Source organism: Chiloscyllium punctatum, chromosome 8, assembly GCF_047496795.1.
Source record: "Chiloscyllium punctatum isolate Juve2018m chromosome 8, sChiPun1.3, whole genome shotgun sequence".
NCBI classification, from domain to species: domain Eukaryota; kingdom Metazoa; phylum Chordata; class Chondrichthyes; order Orectolobiformes; family Hemiscylliidae; genus Chiloscyllium; species Chiloscyllium punctatum.
In genome coordinates, this window is record NC_092746.1 from 116,266,925 (window position 1) to 116,280,237 (window position 13,313).

Here is a 13,313-nt window from a genome sequence, read left to right on the forward strand (position 1 = left end):
CAGAGTGTGGGACCTCAGCAACTGAACTTGGATGGTGGTGGTGCAATGATAATTGGGAATGCTAAAGTTCGAGTCAGAGTATCTCAGGGAGCTGTGGGCCTGGAGGAGATGACAGGGACAGGGAGGGATCTAAAAGCAAGGACGAGGCATTTAAAATCAATACGTTCCTTCACTGGGAACCAAAGCAAAGGGCTGATAGCGGAGCAGGTCATGTTGCAAGTTAGGGCAGCATGGTGGCACAGTGGTTAGCACTGCTGCCTCACAGCGCCAAAGACCTGGGTTCAATTCCCGCCTCAGGCGACTGACTGTGTGGAGTTTGCGCCTTCTCCCCGTGTCTGCGTGGGTTTCCTCTGGGTGCTCCGGTTTCCTCCCACAGTCCAAAGATGTGCAGGTCAGGTGAATTGGCTATGCTAAATTGCCCGTAGTGTTAGCTAAGGGGTAAATGTAGGGGTATGGGTGGGTTGCGCTTCGGCGGGTCGGTGTGGACTTGTTGGGCCGAAGGGCCTGTTTCCACACTGTAAGTAATCTTAAGGTATAGGGAGCAGAGTTCTGCTCGTCTCATAGGAGACTCGGAAAAAGTATATGATGAAGTACAATCGGCTCTGCTGTAACATGTGTTTCTTGAACACAAATTGGCTTTAATGCGATTGAGGAATTTAGATCGTTATTTGTAGAATGCGAACTTTCCTTATTTGTACTGGCTGTAACGTGATTCCAGCCCCATTAGTTTAAATGGTGCGACTATTGCGCGATTGTCTTATAACGTGGGATTGCATGGGAATGGAACTATCGTGTTAGATCAGAACCGACTCTAGAACCTTTTTTTTTCATGGGATGTGGGCATCAATAACTGGGCAGGTGTTTATTGTTTGTCTCTACAAGCTCAGAGTCGGCCACATTGCCGTGGGTCTGGAGTCACGTGTAGGCCAGATCAGGAAAGGATGGCAGGTTTCCTTCCCTACAGGACATTAGTGAACCAGATTCCCAAATTCTACAGTGTTTTCATGGTAATCAATTAACATTTATTTCCAGATTATTATTGAATTCAAATTCCACCATCTGCTGTGGTGGGATTCAAACCCACGTCCCCAAAATGTTACCTGGGCCTCTGGTTTAATAGTCAGGCAATAATGCTACTAGGCCATCCCCTGAACGCACTGAAAGAAATGAGAGGAGGTAGTGTGCAGTGTTGGATGGATGTCTTTCTGGCAGGGCCATAACATACAAACAGGGGCAGCTGTGTCACCATCAATAGGAAAGAGGGTACATTGACACAGCTGCACTCCCGCAGTGGAGTGTCAGCCGAGGACAGGTTGCTTACTATTGGCAAGTAGGTTAGCAGCAGAGGTCATAGCTTTAAAACAATGAACGTGAGGCAAACTGAAATGAAATATGTATCATCGAGGATTATCCCGGTCAGGAATGCTTTGCCCGGAAGGGCGTCAGGAGCAGATCCCTCAGGTACTTTCAGGAGAACAACTGTATATGTAGGTAGCCAGTCCAAAGAGAGGAAAACAGCTGAGAGGAGAGAGTAAACAGTTCCTTCAAAGAGGCAGCATAGGGCCGAATAGCCTCCTCTTGTGTTGGAAAACTCACTGATTCGCCAATCAATATGTCACAGAATCATCAGAGTAAAGGAGGAGGCCATTCAGCCCACTGCATGGTGTCAGATTCTGTCCAATAATGGTACCTGGCTGCTTCCATCTGTGAGGAAAGGTAAAGTCCCATGGGGCTGCTCTCACATTACGGAGAGAGGTGACTGATGGTGAGTTTAACCTGAGGGTCACCATGTCTCAGGGGAGGGGAGAGGTTGGGAAAGAGAGTCTGTGTCCATCTCTGTGACCCTACGACAGTCCTTCATGGTAACCTCAGCCAGTGCAGGAATTGAACCCATAAGCACCACTCACCAGCCACCCACCATGATGAGGAAGGTGCTATATAAATGTGCGGATTTGTTTGGAATCGGAGACACTCAGACCAGGACTTTTCTTGCTCCCTCTCTGCAGGTATCATGTTGTCTGACGTCATTGAAAAGTACTTTGTGTCACCGACGCTCTTCAGGGTCATTCGACTGGCCCGGATTGGGAGGATACTCCGTCTTATCCGAGGGGCAAAGGGTATCAGGACCTTGCTGTTTGCCTTAATGATGTCCCTCCCTGCCCTGTTCAACATTGGCCTCCTCCTGTTCCTGGTCATGTTCATCTACGCCATTTTCGGAATGGCCAACTTCGCCTACGTGAAGCAGGAAGATGGCATCGACGACATGTTCAACTTCCAGACCTTCGGCAACAGCATGATCTGCCTGTTCCAGATCACCACCTCAGCCGGCTGGGACGGCCTCCTCAGCCCCATCCTGAACACCGAGAGCCCGGACTGTGACCCCAGGAAGGAAAACCAAGGCACCAACGTGAAAGGAGACTGCGGCAACAAGTCCGTCGGCATCGTCTTCTTCGTCAGCTACATCATCATCTCTTTCCTGATTGTGGTGAACATGTACATCGCCATCATCCTGGAGAACTTCAGTGTGGCCACCGAGGAGAGCTCCGAGCCGCTCAGCGAGGACGACTTTGAGATGTTCTACGAGGTGTGGGAGAAGTTCGACTCGGAAGCCACCCAGTTCATCGAGTACTCGGCCCTGGAGGATTTCGCCGACGCCCTGAAGGAGCCGCTGCGGGTGGCCAAGCCGAACAAGATCAAACTGATCGCCATGGACCTGCCGATGGTGAGCGGGGACAGGATCCACTGCCTGGACATCCTCTTCGCCTTCACCAAGAGGGTGCTGGGAGAGTCCGGCGAGATGGACGCCCTCAAGCTGCAGATGGAGGAGAAGTTCATGGCGGCCAACCCATCGAAGATCTCCTACGAGCCCATCACCACCACCCTGCGGAGGAAGCAGGAAGAGGTGTCCGCCATGGTTATCCAGCAAGCGTACAGGAGACACCTCCTACGGCGCTCGGTCAAACAAGCCTCCTTCATGTACCGGCACAGAACCAGCGACGTCAACGTGGTGGTGGAGGAGGCCCCGGAGAAGGAAGGGCTGATCGCGACGATGATCAAGGAGCACTACGGCCCCGAGTTGGAGAGATCAGAGACCATGTCCTCCTCTTCCTCTCCGCCATCTTACAACAGTGTCACCCGGGCGGTCAGCGAGAGCGTCGAAGTTAAAATCTTCGACCCCGAGCCTGACGGGCAAACTGATCCAAAGAGAAGCCTCGATAAAGACAGGGAGTCCTTAGTGTAAAAGGGGAAGCGAGCTCTCTCAAGATGTTCTTGTTTACGCGCACACACACACACACACACACACACACACACACACACACACCCAAAATAAAGAAAAGATCGTGACGCAAAGTCATTTGTACCAGTTAGATGTGGAAGATTACAGAGCGAGAAAATTTTTAAAAAAGACGAGGCTTTTGTTTTGCCTCACTTCTTCAGAGCACGTGACGTGACTGACCTCTGACCTTGGCTCTGATGGCTTTGCTTTAAGCTTCAAACAACGAGAGATTTGGAGGGACCGCACACAAAGTCGTGGCACTAACACTGGTAATAGACAAGGCTGGGGGCAGAACTCAGCAGCATGAGGCCCCCAGTATTCACAAGTGACAGTGGCTGACTGCACACATTTATTTGAAATATCATTAACGATGGTGTGTCTCCTCCTGGTTATGTATGAACTGCATTCACAATTATCACAAGTTCTGTAGCAAATGTAACACTTATTGCATATGTTATGGGTCTTTCATAAATTTATTATAATATTTGATATTTTTCTACTCAAGCATATAATTGTCTGTTTTTGCACCGGACTCATAAGTCTCCTGCCCCTGTGTCAGCTCAGGCTGCCATTGACTGTCAAACCTTCACCCCGTCCCCAGCTCGACTGTACAATTCCCTCCGCGTCACACCCCAGCACAAGGTCATTCCCCAGCGCTGCACACTGGCGTCCAGAATCGAGGATTACTGAGCCATCTTAACCTGCAGAGTGCTGGGTACGTTCGAGACAGAGGACCCGGATGTGAAAGGATATCCAGAGAGAGCAGGGGAAAGCGACGTTGGGTGGAAAACCGGCCAGGATCCGGCCGCATGGCGGAGGCGTGGAGGGGCCGAATGGCCTGCTGCAGCTCCCATTCCCCGTGTTTCTCAGCAGGGCCTCAGTACCCCAGTTGCACCCCTTCTGTAGGGTGATTCAGCCAACAGCATTAAGAGGAGGCGGGAGACAGGAGATGTAACAATGGCATAGGCCTCACCGACCCTGTTCAGAACGGTGGGGGGTGGGGGGGTACTGGGGCCAATGGAAGCTAGGGTTTTGGAGAGGGGTGTGATTAACACAGGAGACAGGTGGGCAAGGGATTTGTCTTCCACCCACCAGCTGCTCCCTTCAAAAAGTGTGAACCAAAAAGACACTTGGAAAGACATTTGACTGGTATTGCTGCGATTGCACATAGTTGTTATGCAACCAATTTCTCTTTAAGTTATTCTGAAAGAACGTTCCTTTATTCTCGCTGCGGGATTGTTAACGAATGATTTGCTAGGAACTGCAGACTTCCTCACCTGCTGTCTACAGAAACTTTATGATGAGAGGATTTAATGACTGGATACAGGGAGGGCAGACGGGAGGATTTGGTCTCAACTCCTTTCTTCTGCAATCTCTAAGAGGGAAGGGGGGTCGTCTTCCTCAGTTTCTCTTTTATTTATTCTTGGGCACTCCCCGCGCCACGACACAAATGCTTCTCCTAGCGGGTTTATGAGCGCGTGCTACTCTGAATTTTAACAAAAATGAGTATCTTCTTTAAGGTGCTTTACCTCAGGTAGGATTGAACCCTTCCCCCTCAGCTTTTCCGAGAGGCCGAGACCATGGCTTCCTGTCGGGCTGGTTTCTGCAGGAAATGCACACTCCTTCACAGCTGCTGACTGGCTACCATGGGTTGGGGTGGTGAGGCCACGTCACCTCCTGGCATCGGTCCGTCGAAAGGGATTGGATTGGCTCTCGATCTAAACAAAATTAATCAAACGACTAGTTCACACCCTCAGACAGGAGAGATTTCTTCACCAAGTGGCTGTTGAACTCTCTGCCACAGAAGACCCAAAACATTGAATGTTTTCAAGAAGGAGTTAGATATAATTCTTAGGGCGACAGGGTGTGGGGAAAGCAGGAACAGGGGGCTGAGTTGATCAGCCACGATTATTTCGATGGGCAGAACAGGCTTGAAGTGCCTGAATGGCCTACTGCTGCTTCTAGTTTCCATGTTTTCTCTGAACATCCAACAATGCTTTGCAACCAAGGGGGTGTGTGGCCACTGTTGTGAAGGCAACGGCCAATTTAGTGATCAGCAAACTCCCACCAAAACCATCATGTGAGAACAATTGGCTTTTCTTCTGGAGTGAAGTTCGTCAAGGAGAGTTCCCTGCACCCGTGGCATCATGGGATTTCCCTTAGTCACCTGAGAGGGTGGGCAGGGCCTTTTGTTTACACCCCATCTGAAAGACAGCACCTCTGACAGTGCTGCACTCCCGCGATGGAGCACTGTGTAGGTCAACCCAGATCATATGTGGGGCAGGGTATGAACCCATGACCTTCTGTCCGTGAGATGAGCGTTCCAACTGCTGAGGAACTGAACCAGGAATTGGATCAATCCTCAGCAGGTCAGTGAGTCTGATTAAAATTACCTCCATGCAATGTTTCTGCACTATTAGGGAAAGCTGCTTCTGAGAAGTCCCAGAAACATCTCCCAATGAAGTTGACCTTCTACAGAATTTTTCCCTGCTTCGGATCCTGGTTAAGTTGACCATCATTTGTTTTGTTAATGATGGCACTGACTGGCTCCTGAGGTCTTCCACGCTGGAAGAGTGGAGTGGGGCCTACAAGGAGTTTGGGGCCTGTTCTCCTTGTGGTTGGGTTGACACGGAAATGAAAAGAACGGTCAGGATTGATATGGAATGTCAGTCAGATGTCGAACTCATTCATTACATAAATAAATGTCGACCACAATCCCAAATTCCCGATTCTCTCCCTCCTTCCTGATTTTATTTTATTTACGTTTATGTTTCTGGAAACCAAACTTTTGAGTTTGGCAAAATGTTATGAAAATGTTATTAAAAGTGCTATGTTTGAGCTCCTGGCTGATGCTAAATCCTTTTTCTCTTGTGACCAGTGTGTTAGATCCACGATAACTTGTTAATGAGCGTCAGTGGCTTCCTGCGAGAGAGCGTTTTTGTTTTAATTCCTTCTAGAGATGTACGTATCACTGACAAAGCCAGCAATTGTTGCCTGTTTGTAATCTCCCCTCAGAAAGTGGTGCTGACGCGTCTGATAAGGATGTGATGCAACTGAGTAACTCTCAGGCACTTCAGAGTCAACCACCTCACTGTGAGCCTGGAGTCACATGTCGGCCAGACCGGGTAAGGATGGCTGACTTCATAGAAATCCTACAGTGTGGAAGCAGGCCATTCAGCCCAACAAGTCCACACCAACCCTCCAAAGGACAGCCCACCCAGACCCACCCCATAACCCTGCATTTCCCATGTAATCCACCTAGCCTGCACATCCCTGAGCACTATGGAGCAATTTAGCATGGCCTGAGCACTGTGGGAGGAAACTGGAACAGCTGGAGGAAACCCACACAGACATGGGGACAATGTGCAAACGCTACACAGACGGTCGCCAGAGGCTGGAATTGAACCTGCATCCCAGTTGCTGTGAGGCAGCAGTGCTAACCACTGAGCCACCCTGTTTCCTTCCCTAAAGGAAATTAGTAACCCAGATGGGTTTTTATGAGTAATTCCATGCTCAGTTTTATTCCATTTCATTCCAGGTTTGTTAATTAGTCTACAATAGGATTTTAACATTATCTTTAGTCCATCTCTGGATTATCACCATTGTGCTCTCATTCTCTTTCTTGGACAATTGACGAGAGAAATTCACCCCTGATTGATCAGAAGATATCGATTTCTGACAAAGTCTATGGAACTGAACATTAAGCAGTGCTTGTAGGGGAAAGAATTGGCTTGGACACTGCAACATGTCCAACTGCAGAATGTGCTTCATGGCCAGGAGGTCATGTTGAATTGTAGGTAAGTGTTAGAATGTAGGTCGCAGAGCAGTCAGTGGGCTTACATCCTTGTTAGGAGATAGTGAGGACTGCAGATGCTGGAGATCAGAGTCAAAGAATGTGGTGCTGGAAAAGCGCAGCGGGTCAGGCAGCATCCGAGGAGCAGGAGAGTCAACGTTTCGGGCATAAGCCCTTCATCAGGAGCATTCCAGCACCACAGTTTGTGACTCCTTGTTATTTGAGTCTGGATGGTGAGCCTGTGGAATTCATTATTGTAGAAAGTGGGCAAAAGTGAGGACTGCAGTTGCTGGAAATCAGAGTCTAGATTAGAGTGGTGATTTTCCCGGTCCTGATGAAGGGCTTTTGCCCGAAACGTCAATTTTCCTGCTCTATCACAGAAAGTAGCTGAGGCCAAAACATTACATGGTTTCAAGAAGGAGGTCAATATAGCTCTTGTGGCTAAAGGGATCAGGTGATTTGGATGGAGGACGGGATGAGGATATTGAGCTCCATGATCAGTAATGATCCTATTAAATGGAAACACTCGCTTGAGGGGCTGAATGGCCTGCTCCTCTCTTCAGTGTTTCTATGTAAACCATTTGGAGACAGTTGGGGTGGCAACAGGGAAATATTAATTCAGGCAATGGCTGAAGCTTTATTCTTAATTCGTCGATGGGGTGAGGAAGATACTCATCGTTGTCCATCTCCAATTGTCTTTGAGTGGCTCACTAGGTCATTTTGGAGTGTCGTTAATATTCAATCACATTACAGGAATCATATGTAGGCAAGACCAGGTAGGATGATGGTTTCCTTCCCAAAAGGACATTAGTGAACCAGATGAGTCTTATGCATGTATCAATGATATTTGACAAGGTCACCATTACTGGGACTAGAGTTATATTCCAGACTCATTAGCTCCCACAATGGATTTGAACCTGCATTAAATGTGTTGGGAAAACTCTCTGTAGAGATGTTGCACTGATGGTACCAGTCCTGCTGAGTTTCTCCAGAATTCCTGTTCTTGTTTCAGATTCCCAACATCTGCAGTATCCTCCTATTTGACCCTATGTCCCATAATCTGAATAACTCATCCAGTAGCATCGCATGTCTAGTTTTTCCCAAAAAGAAACTATTGAGGCTGGTGATCAATTGGAAGTAGCAAAATTGAGACATTTTGAAGAAGTAACGAAGAGGATTGATGAGGGCAGAGTGGTAGATATGATCTATATGGACTTCAGTAAGGTATTTGACAAGGTTCCTCACTGTTTAGTGAGTTCAGATCTCATGGAATACAGGGAGAAGTATCCATTTGGATACAGAACTGGCTCAAAGGTAGAGACAGAGGGTGGTGGTGGAGGGTTGTTTTTCAGACTAGAGGCCTGTGACCAGTGGAGTGCCATAAGGATCGGTGCTGGGTCCTCTACTTTTCGTCATTTATATAAATGATTTGAATGTGAATATAGGAGGTATAGTTAGTAAGTTTACAGATGACACCAAAATTGGTGGTGTAATGGACAGCGAAGAAGGTTACCTCAGATTACAACAGGATCGTGGGTTTACAATGGGCTGAGAAGTGGCAGATGGAGTTTTATTTCGATAAATGTGAGGTACTGCATTTTGGTAAAGCAAATCAGAGCAGGACTTATACACTTAATGGTATGGTCCTGGGGAGTGTTGCTGAACAAAGAGACCTTGGAGTGCAGGTTCATAGCTCCTTGAAAGTAGATCGCTTTCCTTTATTGGACAGAGCATTGAGCATAGGTGTTGGAAGGTCATGCTATGGCTGTATAGGACATTGGTTATATTGTGTACATTTCTGGTTTCCTTCCTATTGGAAGGATGTTGTAAAACTTGAAAGGGTTCGGAAAAGATTTACAAGGATGTTAACAGGATTGGAGAATCCTGACCCTGACCCTAACACTAAGCCTGAACCTGACCCTAATGTTAACCCTAACCTTAACCCTGATCCTGACCCTAATGCTAGCCCTAACCTTAACCTTGATCTGGACCCTAATGCTAAGCCTAGACCTGACCCTAATGTTAACCCTAACCTTAACCCTGATCCTGAACCTGACCCTAACACTAAGCCTGAACTTGACCCTAATGTTAACCCTAACCCTGACCCAGACCCGAATGCTAAGTCTGAACCTGACCCTAATGTTAACCCTAACCTTAACCCTGATCCTGACCCTGACCCTAACGCAAAGCCTGAACCTGACCCTAATGTTAACCCTAACCTTAACCCTGATCCTGACCCTGACCCTAACACAAAGCCTGAACCTGACCCTAATGTTAACCCTAACCTTAACCCTGATCCGGACCCTGACCCTGACCCTAATGTTAACCTTAACTTTAACCCTGATCCTCACCCTGACCCTAACACAAAGCCTAAACCTGACCCTAATGCTAACCCTAACCCTAATCATAAATATTACCTTAGGCCTAACTCTAACCCTAACCCTAAACCTAAACCTAACCCAATTCTAATAGTTCAAGTCAGTGTTGTATGGCAGCAGTGGGCTGGTTGGGAGAATTCATTTCCCAGATGTTTAATCTCATAGTCCTCCGGGAATGCACCAATGATGATGTATGGCTGGGTCTGTCAGTGCGTGCACACACAGGCAGTGTCTGTGTACTCCAGCTCAGTGACAGGGGAATGGGGGGGAGTGGGGCAGTAGTGGGGGAGGGGGGGCGTGGTTCTTGGTTGTGACCTGGAGTTGGTGAAGATTGAATAGCTTTGAGCTTGTCCTGTAGGTTAGCAGCACTCTGGAGGGGAGCTTCATGGAGGTGGAGTAGTGTTACAATGAGGAAGGTGATGAATCCATTGGTGAGGATTACAACTTGTAATTCCTTGTGAAGTGGGATGGTAACAAACTTCTGCGCACAGCCAAGTTTGAGGAGGGTATTTGGCAATTCCTCACAGCTGACAGCGCCAGGTCTTTGTGAGATTGACGGAGGCCGTGTGCTGAGGTCGGTGCTCCCTGCACTTCCCTTGGATTTGGCACACACTGGAAATCATATCCATTAACCCTCTTCACAGGCAGAAGCCACTTTGAGACGCTGAGAGGAGGCGTATGAAACGGTGCCCATGGAGGGAAATCCCTGTGTAATTCCCACAGTCAGATCTGCTTTTCTTGAGATCTCATTACACTGGGTCTGGAGTTACATATAGGCCAGACGGGGGATATTTCTTTCCCTGAAGGCATTCAGGAACCAGATGGGTTTTTACAACAATCCAGTCATTGTATGGTCACTGTCACTGCTTTTTACTCTGTCTTTTTGTGATTTAACTGATTGCATGGCGTCAAGCTTCTCAAGTGTTGTTGGAATTGCACTCATCCAGGCACATGGGGAGTATTCCATCACACTCCTGACTTGAGTTAAAAATCACACACCAGGTTATAGTCCAACAGGTTTATTTGGAAGCATTAGCTTTCGGAGCGTTGCTCCGAAAGCTAGTGCTTCCAATTAAACCTGTTGGACTATTACCTGGTGTTATGTGATTTTTAACCTTGTACACCCCAGTCCAACACCACATCTCCAAATCATGACTCCTGCCTTGTGCCTTGTGGATGGTGGACGGACTGTGAGGAGTCAGGGGATAAGTCACTCATTGCAGGATTTCTTCCCCAGTCCTGTTCTTGTAGCCAGAGTACCAAACCCAGTCTTAAAAATACTAATGGCACTAACCTCCTCCACTCTCCAGGAAAGAGAATTTGACAGGCCGATGATCCTCTCCAAGTTGTAATCCTCACCCTTAAACAGGGTGACCCTGTATGTTTCAACTCAGTTCCCAAATTCTAGCCTGTCTCAGGTGAGAAAACATCCCTCAGCATCCACCCAGCCAAGTCCCCTCAGGATCGTCTATGCTTCAATTTGGTCACCTCTTATTCTGCAATGGCTGCAGCTCCCAACCTGTAAAACCTTTCCTCAAAACTGTTATGGACTAAAGCTGCCTTCAAATATTCAGAAGATTGTCTGGACCCTAATGTTTTCTTGTTTTAAAGGTAAAGGTAAAGTGTTGCATTCCAAAAGAAATTTGATTGGTCAAACTAATAGATTGAAAGCAAAACATACTTTATTTGTCCATTACAGTTAAAATACAACAAAAGAAAGAATGAATTGGAATAACTTAACTCGATAGGAAACCTTAACAGAATAATAGATACAGTAGCTATTACTAATTAACTGTTCCAATATAGTAACATCCCACAACCACACTACCTGGCAAAAAGGCAAATTCAGAACACAGATTGTCTGACATACCACTCCAATGGCAGGCAGAGGAACCCCCAGAGTTTTGGCTGTAACTGAGAGAGGGGAATGATTAGCTTTCACTTCTTCAAGACCCCAACAGCAACTGCCAAAAGCTAAACCTAAAATTGCTGGCTATGTGGGGGTTCAACCACACCCATTCAGACTGCTTCTATTGTTCCAACTTCATTTAAAAAATCCAAAGGCCTCACAAGCTGTTTATGCCAGTGATTCTGGTCGCCTCCTCTGCCTTAAAACCTCTCTTCAAAACAAAAAGGACAAAATATACCTCTTAAATCATTATCAGTTAATATAGCCCCCTTCCAACCCAGGGATCAGTCAAGTGAATCTCCTCTGCACACCTGCAAATGCTATTTTATCATTTCTTAAGTAAGGAGAACAAAACTGTACAAAATACTCCAGGTGGGGTCCAGCTGGGGGTGAAGGAGGGTTAAAATCAGGGTTTTCTCTTTTCTCTTTCCGAGCTAAGCTGCCAAGCAAAGTTGACAAGATCGACCTGCCTGAGCTGGATGAAGGCCAGTTCGTGTTGATGAGGCTGGCGTGCTCACAAACTGGAGCCGGATTTTATGTGAGCATCTTTATGGAGGAGCTGTCGAATTTTTGATGGAGTCATGTAAAGGTTATGGAACTGAAGGTCTGTAAACAGCAGGCTGTGCCAAGTATTTCTTCCGTCACTTCGATTTGAAGAGGTCTACGCAGCAACAGGCTCGTAATGTTTAGTTTACTGTTTAGTTTACGAGCTTGTTTCTTTATAATATATATATATTATCCTCTGGTCAGCAATGCCTCCATATAAATGCAAACCTGATGAAAGAGGGAAGCCAGGTAAAGACATGAGGGGGAAAGAGATAGAGGGCTACACTGAGTGGGTTAGATAGACAAGGCTTGGGAGAAAGGTGAACAAACCTTTTGGAGTGAATACCCTGTCAAGTCAATGATTTTGAGAGCGCATAAATGGAATCACTCTGCATCATTCTATCCCATTTTGTTTTTTTTTATCGAATCCCCACAGTGTGGAAGCAGACCATTCAGCCCATCAAGTCTACACCAAACCTCCAAAGAGCATTCTACCCAGACCCACATATCCTCATAACCACTAACCCTGACGAAGGGCCCCTGCCTGAAACGTCAATTTTCCTGCTCCTCAGATGCTGCCTGACCTGCTGTGCTTTTCCACTCTGATCTGAACTCTGGTTTCCAGCATCTGCAGTCCTCACTTTTGCCCATATCCAAAACCCATCTATCCTACACTTTCCTGAACATTATGGGCAATTTAGCATCGCCAATCCACCTAACCTGCACATTGTGTAGGATTCCAGTGTGTGAGATCCCTTGTTTGGACTGTGGGAGGAAACCGGAGCACCCAGAGGAAACCCACGCAGACACAGGGTGGATGTACAAACTCTACCCAGACAGTTACCCGGGGCAGGAATCGAACCCAGATCACTGGTGCTGTAAGGTAGCAGTGCTAACCGCTGAGCCACTGTCTTCTCTCCCCTTTAGGTTTTCCTCAACTCCTTCACTAACTAAGCACTCCCTCGACCACACTACACAGTGCAGCCCGGGTTTTTATTTCTCTGGCCTCCAGTTGTGATCTCTCTTTGTTGAATTGCAAGCGGGCATGAGAACTTAAATTGCGGGTACCACTTCTTTGCTCACTTTTAGTGCTGTCTTGGGGTGGCACAGTGGCTCAGTGGTTGGCACTGCCGCCTCAAGGAACCAGGGACCCAGGTTCAATTCCACCCTCGTGACCGTCTGTGTGGAATTTGCACATTCTCCCCGTGTCTGCGTGGGTTTCCTCCGGGTGCTCCGGTTTCCTCCCACAATCCAAAGATGTGCAGGGTCAGGTGGATTGACCATGCTAACTTACCCCACAGCATCCAGGGATGTGCAGGCTAGGTGTATTAGTCATGGAGGAATACAGAGATAGGGCGGGGTCTGGATGCGATGCTCTTCAGAGGGTCAGTGTGGAATCAATGGGTCAAC

The 13,313-nt window shown here is 47.5% G+C and overlaps 1 protein-coding gene across 3 annotated transcripts in view; it reads left to right on the plus strand.

Annotated features, from left to right (window-relative positions):
- scn5lab (sodium channel, voltage gated, type V-like, alpha b) overlaps window positions 1-6,115 on the plus strand; it is a 501,419-nt gene extending 495,304 nt beyond the window's left edge. For all 3 annotated transcript variants that reach the window (XM_072576302.1, XM_072576305.1, XM_072576304.1), the window contains one exon: window positions 2,007-6,115. In XM_072576302.1, coding sequence (XP_072432403.1) covers window positions 2,007-3,241 — 1,235 coding nt within the window. In that variant the 3' untranslated portion in view covers window positions 3,242-6,115. The remainder of the gene's footprint in view (window positions 1-2,006) is intronic.
- The last annotated feature ends 7,198 nt before the right edge of the window (window positions 6,116-13,313 follow it).